General features: G+C 40.8%; 4 protein-coding genes across 4 annotated transcripts; 2 read left to right on the top strand and 2 right to left on the bottom strand.

The window, feature by feature from the left end:
- The first annotated feature begins 8,174 nt into the window (after positions 1-8,174).
- LOC113297965 (DNA polymerase lambda-like) lies at positions 8,175-12,382 on the top strand. The gene is made up of 14 exons (XM_026546589.1): positions 8,175-8,397; positions 8,813-8,950; positions 9,243-9,536; positions 9,621-9,699; positions 9,799-9,929; positions 10,110-10,172; positions 10,287-10,466; positions 10,582-10,635; positions 10,763-10,851; positions 11,032-11,122; positions 11,528-11,608; positions 11,701-11,768; positions 11,885-11,969; positions 12,078-12,382. Exons 1-14 carry the CDS (start codon positions 8,248-8,250, stop codon positions 12,174-12,176), a joined length of 1,602 nt encoding a protein of 533 aa, XP_026402374.1. The 5' UTR covers positions 8,175-8,247; the 3' UTR covers positions 12,177-12,382.
- A 346-nt stretch (positions 12,383-12,728) lies between these two features.
- LOC113297966 (protein PLASTID REDOX INSENSITIVE 2, chloroplastic-like) lies at positions 12,729-14,188 on the top strand. Its single transcript, XM_026546590.1, has 3 exons — positions 12,729-13,151; positions 13,242-13,337; positions 13,732-14,188. Exons 1-3 carry the CDS (start codon positions 12,873-12,875, stop codon positions 13,933-13,935), a joined length of 579 nt encoding a protein of 192 aa, XP_026402375.1. The 5' UTR covers positions 12,729-12,872; the 3' UTR covers positions 13,936-14,188.
- Positions 14,189-14,844: 656 nt separating this feature from the next.
- LOC113297963 (uncharacterized protein YuxK-like) lies at positions 14,845-17,297 on the bottom strand. The gene is made up of 3 exons (XM_026546587.1): positions 16,761-17,297; positions 16,037-16,204; positions 14,845-15,336 (listed from the first exon to the last, which is right to left on the bottom strand). The coding sequence occupies exons 1-3, from the start codon at positions 17,035-17,037 to the stop codon at positions 15,095-15,097; spliced, it is 687 nt and encodes a 228-aa protein (XP_026402372.1). The 5' UTR covers positions 17,038-17,297; the 3' UTR covers positions 14,845-15,094.
- Positions 17,298-17,441: 144 nt separating this feature from the next.
- LOC113297964 lies at positions 17,442-19,754 on the bottom strand. The gene is made up of 4 exons (XM_026546588.1): positions 19,320-19,754; positions 19,049-19,102; positions 18,463-18,522; positions 17,442-17,696 (listed from the first exon to the last, which is right to left on the bottom strand). Exons 1-4 carry the CDS (start codon positions 19,638-19,640, stop codon positions 17,568-17,570), a joined length of 564 nt encoding a protein of 187 aa, XP_026402373.1. The 5' UTR covers positions 19,641-19,754; the 3' UTR covers positions 17,442-17,567.
- Positions 19,755-20,342: the final 588 nt, after the last annotated feature.

Below are 20,342 nucleotides of genomic sequence, written 5' to 3'. Positions count from 1 at the left end.
TGTAGGGTCCGCGGCATAATTGTGCTTTTTGTAACGATGTAAAAGGAATGTTTTTTGATTGTGTATCCTTGGCTTTGGCCGTTCACTTCTTGTAATCACCCTTTATGAAATGAATCTCTTCTTGATATACCTACAATGTTTTTGTATTTTAAGTTTGTGAAAAATCAAAACAAAAGTTAAGTGTTTTTGAGTGCGATACGAAAGGAAGGTACCTTCGTGATCGTCTTGAGACCTGTCACCCCGCTGGCAAATCCTGGGCCAGAGGATTCCCAGACGGTGGGGGCCGGGGCAACGTTCTAGGATATGGGGCGTAAAATATGTACGCACCCATTCCGTCGACCCGTTGCCTTAAGATTGGTTGGGTATCTCTTTCTGCTGGGTGCCTTCCCCCTGGTCCTACACTTATGGACACTGATGGGGGAGCCCTGAGAGATTGTAGATTAACTACTTTCCCCAATATTGTAGGTAGATTCCCAGACTTGATAATTTGAAAGCTTGTTTAATTGATAAGTTGAGGTCTGCAATTCCTCTTCCAGAGATAGAAACATGTTGGGCGGGGAGGCTCCTTTCTTCTTCTGGTATATTCCCAGCAGATTCAAATCTGCGTTGCTTCTATGGGAAGTATGGTTTGAGCCATTTAGCATTCCAAGGATGCCGGAGGACCTCACCTTTTAGATTACAGGTAGGTAGTAAGAACCATTACCCGCAATGTCGTGGATCATAAACGGTCCTCCCCATGTAGGTGCTAACTTTCCCCATTTCTTTTCTTGCTGATATCGTGGGATTGTTCTCAACACATACTGTCCCTCTACAAAATTTCGTAGCTTTACCTTTTTGTTGTACTCCCTTGCTAGTCTTCGTTGATAATTTTCCATCTTTTGCAATGCTACTTCCCTTCTTCCCTCCAAGTCGTCCAACCTTTCTAACATCATATCTGTTGTTAGGTTTTTCTCCCAGGCTTCAGTCTTCGTGGTTGGCATGAGGATTTCTGTAGGTATGACTGCTTCAGCTCCATAAGTAAGAAGAAACGGGGATTCCCGGTAGCGGACCTTCGTGTTGTCCTGTATGCCCACAAGACATTGTGCAGTTGTTCGCACCATCTTCCCTTATGCTCGTCTAATTGTTTTTTGAGTATAAGGGCGAGGGTCTTGTTGGTAGCTTCCGCTTGTCCGTTGCTTTGAGGGTATAAGGGGGTGGACTTGTTCTTTCTTATTTTAAAGGTGTCGAAGAGCATGTCTATATTTTTTCCCTGTAATTGCTTGCCGTTATCAGACACAATTTCAGCAGGTATACCAAATCTGCAAATGATGTTCTGGAATATGAAAGTGAACACATCCGCGTCTCTGATCCTGGCCAAGGCCTTAGCCTCCACCCATTTACTGAAGTAGTCCGTGGCTACTATCAAAAATCGTCTCTTCCTGGATCCTTCGATGAAAGGCCCGACGATGTCTACTCCCCATTTTGCAAATGGCCACGGGCTATCGACAGAGTTTACAATGTTGCCGGCGCGTGGATTTTTTTCGCGAAGCGCTGACATTCTTCGCATCGTCGGGACATCCTCGCAGCATCTTGTATCATGGTCGGCCAGTAATATCCTTGCGTTTTTGCCTTGTCAGCTAGTGATCTCATACCGCTATGATTCCCTGCGTCACCATAATGGATATCCTTTAGAATTCGATGCCCTTCTTTTCGGGATAAGCAGCGTAGTAATGGTCCGAGGAAAGATTTTCTATAGGACCCCGTCCCGAAGATCGTATCTTCCCACTTTGGAGAGCGTCTTTCTAGCTTGCTTCCGATCCGCAGGTAGGCTTCCTTTGTCGAGGAAGGCATGTATTGTCACCCTCCAGTCATCTTCATTGCTGAAATCTTCGTCTTGATTTGCTTTTGACAAGATGTCTTCTTCATCAAAGTCGTTATGGATGTCTTCTCCTACTTGGTCTTCAATATTTCTTCCATCGTATCTTGATTGGTAGCGAAGGAGAATTGAGATGCAATCGAAGGCTCGTATACCCTTGCTATTTTAATACCTTCGGCATTTTTATCCCTCAACATGGATGATATGTATGCTAGGGCATCCGCATGCCTGAGGTCCCTTCTGCATAAGTGCCGGAACTTAATGTTCGGGATTTGTGAAGCCAATGTTTGGACCAATGCCATGTAAGCTGAAAGGGTGTCATCGTACACATTATATTCGAGCGCGATTTGCCGTATGACCAGCTGCGAATCACTTGTCAGCCTTACATCGGTTACCCCCATCTCTATTATTATACGTAGGGCATGTATGACAGCTTCGTATTCAACAATGTTATTGGTATGCTCTTTGAATTCCAATCTAAGTGCCTGTATGATCCTTTCTCCAGTTGGGGTGATGATGACAATACCTATTCCTGCCCCTTCCTTATTTTTAGATCCGTCGACGAAGACTTCCCATTGTCTATGACTCGCAGGTTCGAGGATATCCATTGGATCCTTGATTGCTTCCTCGGCTTCTGGTATTCCCTTGATCTCTTCGTCGTTGTCTAGAGGGAGGTCTGCTAAGAAATCTGCCAGAACTTGGGACTTCTGAGAATGTTGAATTTCATGAATGATGTTGAATTGGTCCAGATGGGTGTTCCATTTGGCTATTCGGCCCACTTTTCCTGTGCTTTTGAGGACTGCTTCCAATGGTGCTTGCATGGTACCCTGACGAAGTGAGTTAGGAAGTAGGTTCTCAGTTTTTGGGTAGCCCATACCAGTGCGAGGATGAGTTGTTCAATCTTAGTATAATTTCTTTCCGCGGGATTGAGTGTCTTGCTGACGTAATAGATAGGCTGTTCTATCTTTGTATTGGTTTTGACTAATACCGCGCTGACTGCGTCCTCCGTTGCTGCTATGTACAGTGCCAAAACTTCATCAGGGTCAGGTTTCTGCAGGATAGGGATCGAAGCTAGATGTTCTTTGATCTTTTGGAATGCTTCCTCGCAATCGGCGGTCCATTCGAACCTGCTCCCTTTCTTAAGAATATTGAAGAAATGTTTGCACTTGTCCGAAGACCGTGCAATAAATCTGCCCAACGCTGCTATGGACCCATTGAGCTTCTGCACTTCCTTTAGATTCTTTGGTGACGGCATCTCTACTATGGCTTGAATCTTAGCTGGGTCTACCTCGATGCCCCTTTTCGTCACCAGATAACCGAGGAACTTCCCTGAGGTGACACCGAAAGTACATTTCTCCGGATTTACTTTCATGTGATTGTCTCATTGCATTGAAAATATTCCTCAGGTCCTGGTGGTGATTTTACGCAGCTTGCTTTTGACGAGCATGTCGTCCACGTAGACTTCTAGGGTTCCTCCAATCCATGGTTTGAAGATAGCATCGACCATCCTTTGGTATGTTGCCCCTGCGTTTCGGAGCCCGAAAGGCATTCTGGTATAGCAATAAAGGCCATGTGGTGTATAGAATGCTGTGTGTTGCTGATCTTCTTCTGCCAGGGCTACTTGGTTGTAACCAGAGTATCCGTCCATAAACGACAGCTCCTCGTACCCTTCAACTGCTTCAACCAGTTGATCTATGCTCGGCAGGGGATAGCTGTCCTTTGGACACGCCTTGTTGAGATTAGTAAAGTCGATGCATATTCTAACCCCTCCATTTTTCTTAGGAACAATGACCATGTTGGATATCCAGGTAGGATACTTGACTTCCTTGATAAATCCTGCGTCTAGTAGCTTCCGAAGTTCTGTTTCTACCGCCTCATGATATTCTGGAGCCACTTTTCGTATTTTCTGCCTGAACGGGGGTGTGCCCTGTTTGATGCGTAGTTCATGTTGGATTACTTTTGGGTCGATCCCTGGCATATCTCCTAACTTCCAGGCGAACACATCCGCATATTCCTTAAGTAATTTGGTTAAGGAATGTTCTCTCCCTTCGCCCATGATGGTCCCGATTTTGACCCTCTTGGGTCTTCTTCCGTTCCTATGTTGATTTCCTTAGTGGGTTCCACGGGTGTGAACATAGGCCTTGGGTTTCCGAGGACTGGGGCGCTCTTTAATTGCTATTTGGCGTGTTTCTGCTCTTTGTTGATTGTTGAGGTACTTGTTTCCGAGCCTCGGACATTACCTCTTTCGTCAAGCCTTTTCCTGTGGTTTCCTTAAGGAATAGTTCTACGGCTTTCTCTTGCGTGGTTTCTTGATTTCTTACTCTTCGGATTTTTCGCTGTTCTTCTTGCTCGTTGTTGATATGATCCTGAGTGGCCTGGCATTCTCGTGTAGCGATTCGATCTCCCTTGATCTCCATAATTCCCTCAGGTGTTGGAAATCTAGGTACTGGTGGTATGTTGCCGCAACTCCTTTGAGCTTGTGTACCCACTGTCGTCCAATAATGGCGTTGTAGGGGGAAGGGGTATCCACCACACTGAATCGGGTATCCAGTTTCATGGGCCCTGCGTTAACCTGTAACACAATGTCTCCCAAGGGCTTCGTGGCCGCTCCATTGAATCCGTAGATGGTGTGATAAGAGGTCATCAACTGTTCATCATGGAGCTTCATCCGCTTGAATGCGTCATAGAATAGGACATTCACAGAGCTTCCCCCGTCTATGAGGATTTTTTGAGGTTACCCCGCTATTGGTAATGTCAGGACCAAGGGATCGTTATGGTCTTCCATATCTTCTTCGATATCCTCGGCATCGAAGATGACAGGTAATTCCATCCATTTTTCATGTTCGTCCACTGTTATCCCATCGACCTTATATAACTCGCAGCGATCTTCGAATTGCTTCCGTAACCTTTTTCCAATCTGTGCTGTGAGCGAGGGTCCTGTGGCTTCGGAACACGAGATGGTGTTGATTGTTCGGTTTTCTTCCGGAAGTTGGACTGGTTTGGTTCGTTTGGATCTGTCCTCGGTAACCTCCTTCCGTATGTAATGTTTGAGCTCTCCCGCATCAATTAATTTTTGATCATTATTTTAAGGTTCTTGCATTTTTCGGTCTGGTGTCCGTTGAAACAGTGATACTCACAGTAATCTTTAGACTTTCGGATCTTGGGGGCTGCTTTCCCTTAGACCATGGCCATTCTAAGTTTTCCCTCCCTTTGATCCCGCAGGATACGAGCATAGCTAGCGTTGAGTTTCGTGTAAACTTGGTCTTCGAATTTTCGGTCGCCTGTTCTTCGTTCATCCCTCCGTTCCTTTCTATCTTCGTGAGGTCTCTCATCTGAGGAACCCCTTTTGGCCCCATTGGTTTGTTCTGCTGAATTGGTGCGGTGAGACCTCTGCGGATATGCCCTCGGGTTTTCCCGTTGAATTTCTTCAAGTCGAGCGTGCTTCTCGATAATTATTCGGAGATCGCCTTCTGTCTTGGGCACGCTCCCGTGAATTTCAACAAATAGGGGACTCATTCGGTCCAAGCCCCACTTATAGCAATTGATGCACCACTGGGTCCACGCTTCCTATGGCTTGGCAGATCCTATGCCATCTGTTTGTGTATTCTCTCGTGGTTTCCTTGTAGCCGATTGCTAGTGAAAAAGCTTATCCATCCCAGTGTTTACAGTCTTGTTGTACATGTATGTTCTTAAGAATTTCTCTGCCAGTTGGTCGTATGAGTGTATGGAGTTTGGTGGCAGATTATCAAACCATGATAACGCCGATCCCTTCAAACTTGACGGGAAGTATCTACAGAGTACGGCGTCGTTCTGTCCCCATCTGCTAGGACGCGGTTGTAGTACCGAACATGTGCAGCAGGGTCGCTGGACCCATCATAGCATTCGAACGTCGGGACAGGGCATTTCAGGGGAATAGGGGTGTTGGCCAAGCGATGCGTCAGGGGCGTGGAGTTAGCTTCTCTCATAACCTCTTCTAACCTTCCCCCTCCTTGTTTATTTTTCAATTGCCTGATCTCTGCCATCATCTCATCTCGCAGTTCCTCCATTGCGCGTTGGTGTTCTAAATTCTTCAGATCATTTCCGTTTGATTCTCCATCGTCATAATCCGGGTCGGATACGCTATGTCTCCTTGTCGCGTTTCAGTCGCTAGGACGACTCTGCAGTCTTGGTTTGGCTCTGGTGCTTTGGAGCTTGCTTCATCAAGTTGTTGGTTGGTCTTTGTGCTTAGAGCAATCCGCTCCTTTAAATCTTGATTTTCTCTGGCCAAAAGTGCTACAGCTTCTGCGTAAACCTGTTGGTTCCTTCTCAGTTCCTCGAGCTCAGCCATTAGTTGGTGTGATTGGTTGGACCCCTGATTGGGAGTCCCCGCACGTGCCGCTACAGCCGTGGCGCCGCCCTCCTCCATGGTCTGTACAAAGGTGGCAGGGGTTCAACTTCTGTTGCTGGTGTTTCCAAATTGGAGTGAGCGCCCCTCTGCGGTGCCCGAGCCGCCGGTATGGTTTGATTCTGGTTATTTGTTAGCGGCATTCCAAAGGTTAGCAGATGCGCGGGTTGGAATGTTCTGGATTCATCCACCCTTTCCCTTGGTTGGTTAAGTTGACTCATGGCGAAGGTATTGCTAGCCTCCGCAGCCTTCGGGACTACCGCGGCTTCCCCGTATTTTATCGTTGCTGCTCTGAGAGCCGCCATTGCAACAGAATTAGCGTTCATGGGTGAAGTGATTTCAGTGTATCCTGCCTTCGATTGGTCATTTTAGTTTTATCTCCTTTCTGCTTGCTTCGGGTGATGATCGGGGTTGTCCGGGGTGTTTCTTTTGACAAAGCTTTGGATTTTCCTGCTTCCTGCGTCTTCTCCATCACGTGCCTTTTTGTTGACGAAATCTAGCGTAAACTCGCCTTCTTTACTCACAACACGTTCTCTCTGTATAAATTTATTCAAACAGAAACGGGAATATCCGCGTGAAGCGGGTTAGTTGTCGAAATACAATTTTTCAAAAGCGGGTTTATTAAAGGCGATCTTTAGTATATAAAAAAAACTATGAAAATTGTAAATCCGACGGATTAGGACAATAACCCATGCTTGGAACACTAACTCTTATCGAAGGCAAAAGGTGGGTTTTTGAATATAATACTGTTGACGAATGATCTATACAGTCAGAGCTGATAAAATCGGAGCAATCGTATGCCAAATTAGAATGAAATCACAGGACAAGATAAATCTTTTACCGGGACGAAGTCCCTGTTTCTAGCGCCAAATTGTGGACACACGAACTACGCGGGGTCCGAATGCCCGCAATCAATTGTTAAAGTCTAAAGAGATTACGATGATGATACCCGGATGTGGGTTCATTGGCTCAAAACCCACGGGTTTATCATGGCCTCCTCCAACTTCCCCATGCGTAGCGATTATGCATGGGGTACAAATATAAAAGGAAAACAACATATATAAGCAAATGCATGCGGAACTAAATAAATGCAAAGTGCTGAAATGTAAATAAGACCAAGGTTTACGTGGTTCAGCACTAAGGCCTACGTCCACGGGTTTTGTTGTTCTGCTATATTATTCACGGTTACACGAATAGTTTGAATGACTTGGGGTTTACATATTTCTCTCCACTATGGGATTCCTTACCTTTGCTATTCTCTCTCTCTCTCTCTCTCTCCTCTGATGTTTTTCGATCCCCTTCCCCCTTTGTGGAGATTGGGTATTTATAAGGTAGGAATGTGGGACCCATCTCTGAAGACCGTTGGAACCTTATCTTCTAGTGTCTTGTGTCCATCACGCAGAGGTCTGCGTTTCCCCCTAGATCCCGCGGAGGCATCTTCGCTCGTTCCACAGGTCGGTCGACACGTGCACTGCTCAGAGTGTTTAATGCGGGTGGTTGAGGGGTCTGCTCGTGTCAGACAAGTGTCTTCTGCCCCTGTCAGTCCGTGTCAGCTGACTTTCTCCCCACCGTTGATCTTAGCTCCTCTTCTGGGATGAGATAAAGCAACTCCTAGGGGTTTATTTGGTGCTTCGCGACGCATCGTGTTTTGATGTCTTGGCTTGCATGCTTTCCACGTACCTTTCTGTATCCACGTGTCCGATAGTGAGATATATGTGTACACAGCCGCAATTCATATTGGTGAATGGTGATGGTGGTGGATGTGTATTTTTTTTTTGTTACGAACGGGGTGGTGAATCTGGTGATTTGGATTAAGATACCGGCCTCATGGCCATCCTACTGACACGTGGTCTATCATGTCCGCGTAAGTCAAATTTGGAAAACACCGTTTACATGTACTTTGGTTTCTCCACCGCTCCCGCTTTTGCTGTGAAAGAGAAAAATCACACATTAGAGACAAAAAAAAGTTATCAGCCGCTGTTTTCCGGAGACAGTTATTAGTTGATAAATGGCGCCAAAGAGAGCAACAACCCCAAAGAAGAGGCTAACTTCTGCAGTGGACCAAGAATCTGTTGGTGATGGCGGTGGTGGTGGTGGTCTGTTCCATGGTTTGATCTTTTTCTTAGTCGACATTGGAGTTCAACCTCGAAGATTACAGGTCTGAGTCTCTCTTCCATTTCTATAAAATACTTTTTCGTTAGTGATATGATATGTTCTATTCTCTTGAAAACCCATGTCCCGCTTTTTTATTTGATATTAGGTTATTGCTGGTTTTGCTTAAATATTTCAATAAATCTGGATTGTGGTTCTATTTTTTTTTTTCCTTGACTCTCATTTCTGCAGTTTTTAAGCCTCAATTACATACTGCTGTATTGGTATAAGGAAATGCCATTTATCAGTTATAAGAACAAATCCAAAGGCCCAAATGCTTGAATTTTCTATTTTGCCTTCAAATTCCACTCTAGGTTTCAATAAAAAGATGAACATCTGAAGTAAGACGTCCAAGAAGAAATATTTATTTTAGACTCTTACTTAACATCAGCAATGTAATAAAGATGTTCTTTTGCACATAGATTTGGAAGCAAAAGTTGGTGCAAATGGAAGGGACAGTTGAGGATCAGTTTTCAAAGAGGGTCACTCATATTTTAGCTATGAGCTCGAAAGCACTTCTTGAGAAAGTGTGTAAAGAAAGCTTGATGCCCTTTAAAGGAGTGAGTTCCATATCATTCCTAAGCACTTTCTCTTTTCATTTTCAGGTTTGCTATGTGCCCATGTGAATGCTCAGGGATGTTGAACTTGTCATGTTAAACTGTGAATTTAACTCTTTGAATTATGTTCGCTATTACATCAATATTTAGGTGCCTATTAGATCTTTTGAACTCAGACCAAAATTCCAACTGGCTAATATAAAATGTGATGTTGGAAAGTAGGAGCGGTTGATTTAAAGAGCTGTTTTTTTTTATAATAATCCATGTTGATCAGGTTTACTTTATGCGGTTTCAGAGTGTGCTTCTTTACCAGTGGTTGGAGGAAAGCTTGAAATTAGGAGAAAAGGTCTCTGAAGAGTTGTACAGTCTAAAAACTGAAGCAGAAGGGGATAATGAATCACCTAAATCTATTGACCGTGTCAGAAATAAGTCTGAAGGTAGCCAATCTGATGATAATGAATCACCACGTGATAAAAAGGCCAGACATTCGCCTGAGCATGCTAGTGTTTCACCAGCAGTTAGTAATGAGAGTCATGGAGTGAAAACAAGAGATGGGACAAATAATTCTGGTGGAGACTCCAATAAGGATGTAAACTATCATTACTCAAATTCTGTATCTATAGCTTTTTGACAGTCCGACAAATACTTTTATTCAATAATTTATTAATTGCAGGTGTCACTGCCATATGCTCCTCCTGATTTAAACAGGAACATCACTGAGATATTCGGAAAGCTTATCAACATCTATAGAGGTGTAAATGTGCTCTATTTTAGCCCTATATGTATATGCTAAACCTGTTCTACAGTTTGTTCGTTCAAGGATCTAACATGATATTGGTATCAATTAACAGCATTAGGAGAGGATCGTAGGTCATTTAGCTATTACAAGGCTATTCCTGTGATTGAAAAGTTGCCATTTAAAATTGAAAGTGTGGACCAGGTCAAACACTTGCCTACAATTGGGAAATCAATGCAGGATCATGTAAGAGATTGTTCCCTTAGTCGGATTTTAAATGCTATAACTTGTTATCTTCATAATTCAGTGTCTTAATCTGTCTTTGTTGAGAGATTATGCACACAGAAACGGGAGCAGTGTTGCATGCTTTCTTTCCACCGGGCGACTCAAAATTTTCGGTACTGATTTATGATTTCATGCAAACAGATTCATGAGATTGTGACTACTGGAAAGCTGTCGAAGCTGGAGCATTTTGAGACCGATGAAAAGGTGTTTTACAGGTTCTTAGAAGAACTTTTCACTGTCACTGTATCTTAGTCGAATTCATTAGTTCATGAATCTGGTAGACCACTTTAAAATCTATTGTTTTCCAAATCTGTAAAGGTGCGGACAATCAACCTATTTGGGGAAGTTTGGGGTATTGGTCCAGCTACAGCTCTTAAACTGTATGAAAAAGGCCACCGCACGTTGAATGATCTGAAGAATGAGGACTCACTGACACATTCACAGAGGGTAGGGTTGGAGTATTTCGAAGATATCAAGAAAAGGATTCCTCGCAAGGAGGTCTGATAAACATATATCTCTTAGAACTTGAAGAATTGTAGTATTGACTTCAAACTCATTATAAACTTTATAGTCATGTGGCCTCTATTAAGTTTTATTTCTCCTTTGGTCATAGGTTCAAGATATGGAGCATCTACTTCAGAAAGCTGGTGAAGAAGTTTTACCTGGGGTGAGAGACAATTGTTCCGACGCTTCTCAAGTGTGATATTTTGTAGTGAGGAGCCTTTGATCAGCATGTATATTTGTTTCCTTGGTGACTGTCATGATCCCATTTTTTTATTGTCATCTTGTTGCAGGTAAGCGTTGTCTGCGGAGGATCATTTAGACGCGGTAAAGCTACTTGTGGGGATATGGACATTGTAATTACACACCCTGATGGGACAAGGTCAAGTTCGCTTCACAAGAAAATGTTTTTCCTTACTTTGATGTTTCTCTCGAAGTAAATATGTCCATACATAATTGCATTTTTTACACTTTCCCGTCTATCTAGTTTCTCCCAGATTTTTGTGGTTCTGGTTGTCCTATTGGTTTAGTAAAGCTAACCCACTTTGTCCAATATCTGCAGTCATAAAGGTTTTCTTGCTAAATATGTAAAGCATCTGAAGGATCTGAACTTCTTAAGAGAGGATTTGATCTTCAGCACCCACAGCTTAGAGGTATTAGCATCTCTTATCTCAGCTTATATATGGTTCATTGTTATGGTAAATATCAATGATATAGAATATAAAAAACCTGTAGGAAAACATATTCCTACTTGAAAGAAAAATATTACGTGTACACATGTCTATAGTGAAATTTGATGTATGGTTCAAGATCTAACCGAGCCATATCGTACCAAAGAATTATCTGTCAATAGAATGTACCCTTGTATGGCTGAATCTGAGATTAATGCATAATCCGATTATCGACTTTCAGTTTTTTTTTCTTCCAAACTTCATATTTCATTGGATCCTATGTGATGTGCCTGTACCGCTGTATTCTGCTCTCATGGGTTTTGTAAATTTGGTGTGATAATCCCAATTTAATCTTGAGTTCTTTTTTTTGTTTTGCTACTCATGCAGGGTACTGATTCAGGGGTCGACACATATTTTGGTCTTTGTACATATCCTGGTCGGGAGACGCGGCACAGGATAGACTTGAAGGTATCATATAGTTTTTACATGAGAAAAACTGAATGACCATATCTGGTAACTGAAATCATTCTCTGTAATGTATAACCATCATCCTTTTCTAGGTTTACCCGAGGGATATATATGCATTTGGACTAATAGCGTGGACGGGAAATGATGTCTTAAACAGGAGGTGAATATAACTATTTTCTTTTTTGCTGCCTACTGAATTTCAAAAACATAGTATCATGTTTGTGGGATGGGATCAGTTGCCCCTTTATTCTGATTTTTTTCGCTGAATGGATTTAGGTTGAGGATTATTGCTGAATCCAAGGGATACCGACTCGACGATACAGGGCTGTTTTTGGCTACTCATGGTTCAGATGGGAAAAAGGTATAATTATCATAACTAGCATGGTTACTAAGTTCATTTCTTCTTTAGAGGCATTTCCCCCCTTCCTTCTCATGGTTGTTCCTCACTAGTTCTGAAAAATAAATGCAGGGTGCTCGAGCAACTAAAAGTTTGAGTCTCAATACAGAAAAGGAAGTGTTCGACTTCCTGGGCTTTCCTTGGCTTGAACCACATGAGAGGAATTTGTGATCTTGTGTCTCTAATAGTAGTCTGTTGGCTTTTCGGCTGTTGTTTTTTAGTACCAGTAGAAATGTAAAATGTACTTGTATGTATATATTTGTTGTATGGTTCTGAAAAAAAAATAATGTATATTTAAACTAGTTATTCAGGTCAGTTTATGTAGTAAAGAGACAAGTTTGATTCTTGTCATAACCTGGTACTCCTGTTCCAGTTTAGTCCTCTTCTTGTCTGTTAATAGTAGTCTATTTCCACTTTTTTTTTCTTCCTCATTTTTCCCCTTTCTTCCGTTTAGGCGGTCTCTCTATAACAAGAAGGGAGAGAAGGGATATCATAATTGGGGTTTTGATTTTGTAAACAATGCCTAGAAGGTAAAAAGTACTAACATTTTTGTGAACCATATTTACTTGTACTCCTGGAGAAGCATAAGCGCTTTTGGTTGGCAACCGGCTAGCAAAACATGGAACCCCAGCCCTTGCACGTTGCACCTAATCCGATCTTGGAAACTGCCCCTTTTAAGGACTCTTTAGGTAAGCAGAGGTTGAACCTTGCCCATCTGAAAAACATTTTACCCCCGTCTTCCTCTTTCTATATAAGTTCAACATGGAATCTACAATTCTATCTTTTACAGATAAGATAGAGAGAGATAGAGAGTGAGGGTTTTAGAGAGACATAAGAAAAATAGAGATTGAAGGGTTTTAGTGAGACATGGCAATGAGTAAAGCAGCAGCTTTTTCATCTGTTACTCCAATTACTTCAAATCAAAATTCAACTTTTTTAAACTTTTCACTATCATCAACATCTGTTTCCTTCTTTTCATCCATCTCTAAATCCTCATCTTCCTTATCATTTCCATTAACACTTAAAAGAACAACAACATCACCATCTCCTTCAGTTCTATTCTCATTTTTCTCTTCAAAGAATAAGCAGATTAATGGAGCTTCTGAGTACAAGTTTCCAAACCCCATACCTGAATTTGCAGAAGCTGTAAGTCTTCTCTGTCACTCTTTTTTCCTTCTTTACAGTGATTCCTTGATAACCCATTAAGAATTCTATGTTTTATGTTTTGGGTTTCAGGAAACTGAGAAATTTAGGGCTAATCTGATTAAGAAACTCACAAAGAAGGATATCTATGGAGATTCTATTGAAGAAGTTGTTGGAATCTGTACTGAGGTATTATTCAATTCTCAGCCTATCGTTTTCCTGTAACTAGGAATTAGAGAATTAGAAATACTGAGATAGGGTCAGTGGACTCCAACTACTATTGTTTTCCTGTAACTAGGAATTAGAGAATTAGAAATACTGAGATAGGGTCAGTGGACTCCAACTACTGACATGAAGTATGAGAATAAGTCCCGGCGATTCCAATTTGATTATAGTGCTTAAATGTTAGCCTAGTAGAACATACCCATAATTTGGAGTCTGTACTTCTGATATCGTAAGCTGTTTTGTATATGCAACACTAGATTTGTTCTGTTTGCGAAGTAATGAACATTGTGGTTTTTGAGCTCTAAAGAGGTGGTTAAAGGGTTCTCAATGTTCTTTGTTGTCACTTATATGCGAACAGATCTTCAATACTTTTCTACATACTGAGTATGGAGGTCCGGGCACACTTTTAGTCATCCCTTTTATCGATATGGCTGATACATTGACTGAAAGAGGACTTCCTGGTGCTCCACAAGCCGCACGCGCAGCAGTTGTCTGGGCGCAAAAACATGTGGATAAGGACTGGAACAAGTGGACTGGTGAGGATGATGGTGATGATAACTAGTTGAAATATGTCTTCTTTAGCAGGATATTCATCTTCCACTTTTTGTAGTTCTGAACTATATACGTAGTTCAATCTTGTTTAGTTTTGTAGTTTTGGAGATGGGTCATGTTCTTCCCATGGTTAGAATATGATAAATGATCCATATCATGGGCCGAATGAGCTCGTCAGGCTAGATTATGTTAACACTGTATGCATATGAAGGAGACATTATTGATAAATTTTTATCTTGTCAACTCATTTCAGCATAAATACAGGTAGGTACAATTACAATTTTCTATATGTTCAAACAAGTCTGTATAGCACAATCTTTACAGTCGCTGTTTGTGATTACTGTGACATACAGCGGACACAAAAAACAGCTGCATCCAAATGTGACCCGACACTTGTTCCTTGAGCCCTCTAGCTGCTGGCAATATTAAAAGAGTGCCTAGCCAGGATGAGTTATGGTTCTTTTGCCAACACCTAGGACCCATCCAGAAATCTTTCCTGCCTGCAGAACCCTGTAGTATTTCTAGATCTTGCAGAGATTGGCATTTTGTTCCTTCACAAACCAATCATGGCGGTGGTTGGCAATGTAGTCATAACAGCATCTGTCTCTGGGGAAGGGATAATCACCGGAACTTTTGAGGCTGAGTATGGTAATGGTATACAGGAAGCAATCAAATGCAGGTGTAAAACCATTTCACCCATTGAAATATCTATGACGTGAGCTATAAAGAAATCTACCTGTTTCCTACTATTTGAGGGGTTAGCCCATTAATATTCAGGTCAGCAAGCGGCATAAACAGTGAATGCGAGTCTGTATGATCAATTAACAGATAAGGGTGAGTTTTACTTCGCTCGTCCCCTTTACAGGAGGTCATTTTGTATCATGCAAGAAATTTCGAAAACAATCAGTGAGATCATATATTGTTCCAACTCTTCGATTTATTTCAGTGTAAAATATAGTAAGGTTTTAGTAACAAATTTTATCTGTTAAAACGAGTATTACGTATGAAGCATCTTTACTATTTTTTTCATCCCTCAGAAAGACTGAAATGATCAGTACTACCACCTGTAAAATGTGTTACTCTGACCTAGTCAAAACACAAAATCAGCTGCCTCCAAATATGACCCAACACCTCTTTAGCCCTTTAACTACACAACACTGACAGAATGCCTACTCTGACTGATCTTCGCGGTACTTCTCCCAACACCGATCCCAAATTTCTTTTCTGTCAACAAAACGCTGAAGTATTTCTGGATCCTGCAAAGCTTCGCAATCTTCTTCTTTCCCGAACCAATCATAGCGGTGTTTGGCAACATAATCATACACTGCATCTCTCACTGGAGCTGGAATAATCATCAGAGCTTTCAATGCTGAGTACGGCAATGGTAAATAAGACGCAACCCGCAATGCAGCTGCAAAACCATGTCAGGAAGTGATTAGAACTGGAGCTGTAAGAGACACTCATTACTACATGTTGTAAGTGTGTGTGTGCATGTATCGTCCACCTCTTAAAGAATCGGAATAGCAGATAGGAGGTTTTGTATTTGCAAATGTAGACATGAGATGGCATTATAATAGAAGCAACTGAAGGTTTCAAGGTTCCTTGTTCATATGTTAGTATTGACTGGTAATACTACCATCAAATCTATGTTAGCGGTTTCGGAATATATGCTAGTTCTAACTCATCAGATCCACCAAGGCTATAACTAGAAGTGGCCAAAACAACTACACTTTTAAGGTTCACAAGCACTACCTAGAACGTCTATAAGCAGACTCATACTAATCACACTGTGGAAATGCAAATATAATATTAACACTTAAATTCCCTTGTCAAATGTGAATAACACAAAAGATCAACAATCTAGCTTGACCGGACGCGAAGTCAAATTTGAACAGCTAAATTTGTATAACCAACTAAAAGTGTATGAAGGAAAATGAAGGTTTGAAACCACTAGCATCACTGTTTTCAATCTGATTTTAAAAGTTGTGATATCCTAAGCTTGAGTAGAAGAATACAATAAGCATCTGTGTAAGAAACTTAACAAGAAGGGACAGACATTGCTTAGAAGATAAAGAACAGTATGCAGGAAAACACTTATCACACCATCTTACCTGTGGAACCTTGGGAGAACGTATTTGGGCCTTCAACAAACAAGAACCGACGAAGAACACTTTCTCGATCAACACCACAGTAGTCCATGTACTGTTCAGCTACCTGAGACTGAAGGCAACAGAATTTGATCTGCCTAAACTTGTCAATCTTGATCAACCTCTTTATCCCTGTACCATCAGATCAGGTCCAGTATAACAAGATGCAGTATACCGTTGATTCCAATAAAACTTGCTAAGAACATATCCAAAAAATGTGAGTAAATGAACTTTGCCCTAAATATAATAAGGATTCCAGATGAAAGCCTAAACATGAATTTGGAGTTTAACCCCATTGTTTGATCAGACAAAAATAGGGGAATTAGGGGTTTTAGAAACTAAGCTTGAAACCAATTTACAACTTAGAATCTTATAAAAACAACAGAACAAATAATGCTGACAGAATCTCAACAGTTCCCCATTTCACAAATTAGCATAGCAAAAAGGCTATGATTTCTAAAATGAAAACAGTTCAGAATGGTGGAAAAGTCAAAGCCCTGTCAAAATGCCCTAAATTGAATAAATTATTGGCAGTGAAAAATAATCCCTAAACATTATGATGATAAGCAAAACTATGAACAGACAAATGATCGAATATCTTGGTCACAGACAATGAAACGGATAACAATTTGAAAAATAGACAAACACCAGCATAAGAACACAGAGAGAATGAGGGAGATAGATGTACCATTGTGACAGAAACGGCAACCACCATCGTAGACAACAACACGAGGTTGAAGAAAACCAGCTTGCAATTCTGAAACTGCTTCATCTACTAAAGCTCCATCAGAAACAGCAGCAACAGGAGCAACGCAATCATCTTTAGAAACCCCTCCTTTTCCAACAAAATCAGCTCTAGATGGTAAACTAGTAGAAGAAGAAGAAGAGAAACAACATCTCAAAGAAAACGGAGTTGAAGGAATTACTCTCTTTCTCAACATCATCATCAGCATCGCCATTTTCATTGCATCACAATGTTAGGGTTTCTCTATTGAGAATCTTCTAGAACAATTTATTTCTCTTTTCTTTCTTTCTTTCTTCTTTTCCTCTGTTGCAAGATTTCTTGTTTGCTTATTTCAAAACAGAAAACGAGTCTCCAGTAGGACCAGTACTGGTGAAAGAGGAGGAGGTCAGAACTCGGAAGTACAGGGACAAAAATCTAGGCTGCCGCTACAGAATAATACGCTACACATACAACCGCATTTTGTTTTTAAGTGGGTTTTTTTTTCCGTTTCTTTGAACATATCTCAACCTTATGTCGGTGATTTTTCGGAAAAAAACTGTATTTTGTAACAGATGTCACATGTAACTTCAAAGAGTTTGAAGTAACGGTATTATCCGGAATGTTGGCCGGAAGAAGAAAAAGTTAGCTGCAGACCTGTAACAATCGGTTGAGTGGGCAATACACAAAATGTTCATACAAACTTCTAGGGTTGAAAGTTCGGGATAAAAAGAATTTCAAAAAGGTACATAAACTAGGACATTGTACAAAATTCTATTCAACATTATCTTCTTCATCCTTGAAGCTCAAATTCAGAGTTTGTAACTTGAATCCAGATCCTTGAATAATTTCTACTAAGTTTGAAGCGACTCCTGTAGCTTGAACTGTTGTCTGCTTTGATAACTGCAGAAGAAAAAAAAAGTCAAAGTTATCATTCACTAATATATGCGGGTCTTACTGCTAGTGAATTTTCTGATTTGTAAATACACGATCGGTGAATTTTCTGATTTGTAAATACACGATCGGTTAATCATTAGGGACAGAGCATGTAGTCAGTAAGAATGGCGGTAGATTATGGCCTGAGCTTGTTATGTTTGTCACTAAGGCATTTGAACTATGGACACATGTATCCTTTAAGACATGAGTAGAGGCTTGTAAAGGAAAGAGCTCTATATGTTGTTCGTGTTTTTTTCAAGCAGTTTCCAACTTTATGCCTATGGCTATAATTTCTAGCTACGAACTGAAGAATAGATACTTATTAATGAGCCTGGACCATGGTTATTAACCTGACTTCACACTAACATAAACAGACCCGCAAATGGTATATACATCAGTTATAATCGCTCTCTAAAAAAACCTGAAAACAATATCTCGATATTGCAAATTTTGAGCATATATGCTTCCATCTTATTCAAATAAGATTTCTACACTTCTAATGCCATTCTCCTTTCCTAGTTTGACGAGTAAGTCTGTCATGACATTGTACCCCCAACAAGAAAGAAGCAAAAGTATATTGAAGAGGATATTCTTGGTTAAAAAATACACACATGCTTCGAACATACAATCTCCTTCGGCATAGCTATATATCAGGGGGAAATATAGCATGACAATACCAAATAGATAAAGAATTTAATTCGGCTTATCCAGCAAGTAAGTTTACATAACATACCTCAACACTTGCAATGCTCTCAACAATCCGAACTTGCAAATCACTAACACCCTCTACTTCCTGAAAAACAAACAGAATAATCAACTGCCAAAGTTAAACTAGACAAGCATATGTTCAACCTTGTCTAAGAATTCCTCTAAGGAATGCAAGTAGAATGTGGTCTGCATCACATATAAACAGCACATAGGATACATTAGAATATAAATATAAACAGATACATTAGAATGAAACAGAATCTTCCGCTCCCTAATGTGAAGCCATTAAGAGAGTGCACTTGTATTCCATACTCAAAATACCATGAAAGTTTGTTTTCTAAGTCTATACTATGCCCACCAGTCTCCATTCTCTTTATCAAAGTCATTTTAGTGCTAAGTGCTAACCCTTTCTCCAAACTACCAACACCCTTCCAAAACCTTTATTTTGTTGAAGAAATCATAGACCGCATTAGAAACTTTTGAGTTGCAAGACGACTATGCCACATCATGACTTTCATAAGAAATAAACCAAGCTACCCACCACAAATTCTAACAAATTTTTCCCAAATACAGATACAAGAAATACACCGTAAGATGAGAATTTTACGTACCTCTAAAGCAGTAATCACTTTAGGGACATCTGCTTCACTCATTGTCCCTTCAGCCTACATTTTCAAGACAAGATGTTGGAATTAAAAAGAAGACCGAGAAATTACAGTAACACAAAAAACTGAATGGGCACAAATTCAAATAACTAACAGACATGTTAGGGCTCATCCACGAAATCGGTTTCCGGACCAGAATTGGTTCATTTATGTAATTAGTGAAGCATTATAGAAGGAAAACTAACATACTATTAATTAGGGATTTGAGGGAAGTTACCTGAAAGAACATGGTGAGCAAATCAGAAGGAGAGACAGGAACAGAGACGGGAGAAGCTTCTTCTACTGTGGTAGAAGCAGCTTCTGGCTCAGTCTCTGAAACTAGGGTTTCTTCTTCTACAGCTCTTATCCTTGTGGTGCTACTATGAGTACCAAAGGATTTCATTCTAGGGAAATACTGACAAGTAAGACCTGCAGCAACTCCATTTCTTCTTCGAAAACCAAGAAATGGAACTGAAGGAACTGATGAAGAAGAAGGAATAGAATATCCGAGAGGATTGGTTCTGCAAATTGAAGAATGTAGTGTAGAAACTGCTGCCATTATCGCTCTTCTCTGGAGAAAAATAACAAGGAAACGGATTATCCCTTCCTCCTATCTATTCTATTCTATCTGATGGTAATGTTTTATCTTCCTCCCTATCCACAGAGGGTTAGGAGGTACTACTTGAGCAAGAGACTTACTGTAGTTAAAATAGGTGGCTGGTAATATCCAAGACATTGTTTTGGGGTTCGTCTACTACCATAGTAGCGCCAAATTTCCTCTAATTTGCCACAACTCACTCACTCACTTTTTTTGTTTTTTGTTTTTTATTAACTCACTCACTTTGAAGTAGCGTCGAAATTCCCATAGGATTTGTTCCATTTGAAACTCCAAATGGACCATTAAGTGACTACGTTATGGAAGAGTGACCATAAGGCTTCATCTTCCAATCTCATAAGATGATGAAGACAAACTGGATTCCTTGTAAAATCAGTTGGTAACAGACAAATCAAAACCTGTAGAGATGCTTTTCACTATAACAAAATCAATGGTGTGAGGCAATTGAATGAAATTTCAGTGGAATTTAGGAGCCAAGACAAGGGTTCGGTATAAGTATTGAACATTTCTTCTAAAATGGCAACTCCAGTTCATTCTCTTGTTCACTGTCTTATTGGCCTGCAAGATTATGTTCGGAGGCCACAAGATATATGCTTAAAGAATAGATAGAATCCACTGATTCAAACACCTCTTTCTTACCAACTC

This window comes from Papaver somniferum, chromosome 7, assembly GCF_003573695.1.
Source record: "Papaver somniferum cultivar HN1 chromosome 7, ASM357369v1, whole genome shotgun sequence".
Taxonomy (NCBI): domain Eukaryota; kingdom Viridiplantae; phylum Streptophyta; class Magnoliopsida; order Ranunculales; family Papaveraceae; genus Papaver; species Papaver somniferum.
This window is presented reverse-complemented; position numbering and strand designations above follow the sequence as displayed.

What these genes read in the sequence shown, in the direction of transcription:
- LOC113297964 (XM_026546588.1), bottom strand. Translation starts at nt 19,640, where the DNA reads ATGGCAGCAGTTTCTACACTACATTCTTCAATTTGCAGAACCAATCCT. An exon ending in TGCTCACCATGTTCTTTCAG is followed by an intron (nt 19,103 to 19,319) that starts GTAACTTCCCTC and finishes TTGAAAATGTAG; the next exon opens with GCTGAAGGGACAATGAGTGA. An exon ending in AGAGCATTGCAAGTGTTGAG is followed by an intron (nt 17,697 to 18,462) that starts GTATGTTATGTA and finishes TTTCTTCTGCAG; the next exon opens with TTATCAAAGCAGACAACAGT.
- LOC113297965 (XM_026546589.1), top strand. Translation starts at nt 8,248, where the DNA reads ATGGCGCCAAAGAGAGCAACAACCCCAAAGAAGAGGCTAACTTCTGCA. An exon ending in GGAAATCAATGCAGGATCAT is followed by an intron (nt 9,930 to 10,109) that starts GTAAGAGATTGT and finishes TCATGCAAACAG; the next exon opens with ATTCATGAGATTGTGACTAC. An exon ending in AATGATGTCTTAAACAGGAG is followed by an intron (nt 11,769 to 11,884) that starts GTGAATATAACT and finishes GAATGGATTTAG; the next exon opens with GTTGAGGATTATTGCTGAAT.
- LOC113297963 (XM_026546587.1), bottom strand. Translation starts at nt 17,037, where the DNA reads ATGAAAATGGCGATGCTGATGATGATGTTGAGAAAGAGAGTAATTCCT. An exon ending in TTGCCGTTTCTGTCACAATG is followed by an intron (nt 16,205 to 16,760) that starts GTACATCTATCT and finishes CTGATGGTACAG; the next exon opens with GGATAAAGAGGTTGATCAAG. An exon ending in GTTCTCCCAAGGTTCCACAG is followed by an intron (nt 15,337 to 16,036) that starts GTAAGATGGTGT and finishes ATGGTTTTGCAG; the next exon opens with CTGCATTGCGGGTTGCGTCT.
- LOC113297966 (XM_026546590.1), top strand. Translation starts at nt 12,873, where the DNA reads ATGGCAATGAGTAAAGCAGCAGCTTTTTCATCTGTTACTCCAATTACT. An exon ending in TACCTGAATTTGCAGAAGCT is followed by an intron (nt 13,152 to 13,241) that starts GTAAGTCTTCTC and finishes TTTGGGTTTCAG; the next exon opens with GAAACTGAGAAATTTAGGGC. An exon ending in TTGTTGGAATCTGTACTGAG is followed by an intron (nt 13,338 to 13,731) that starts GTATTATTCAAT and finishes ATATGCGAACAG; the next exon opens with ATCTTCAATACTTTTCTACA.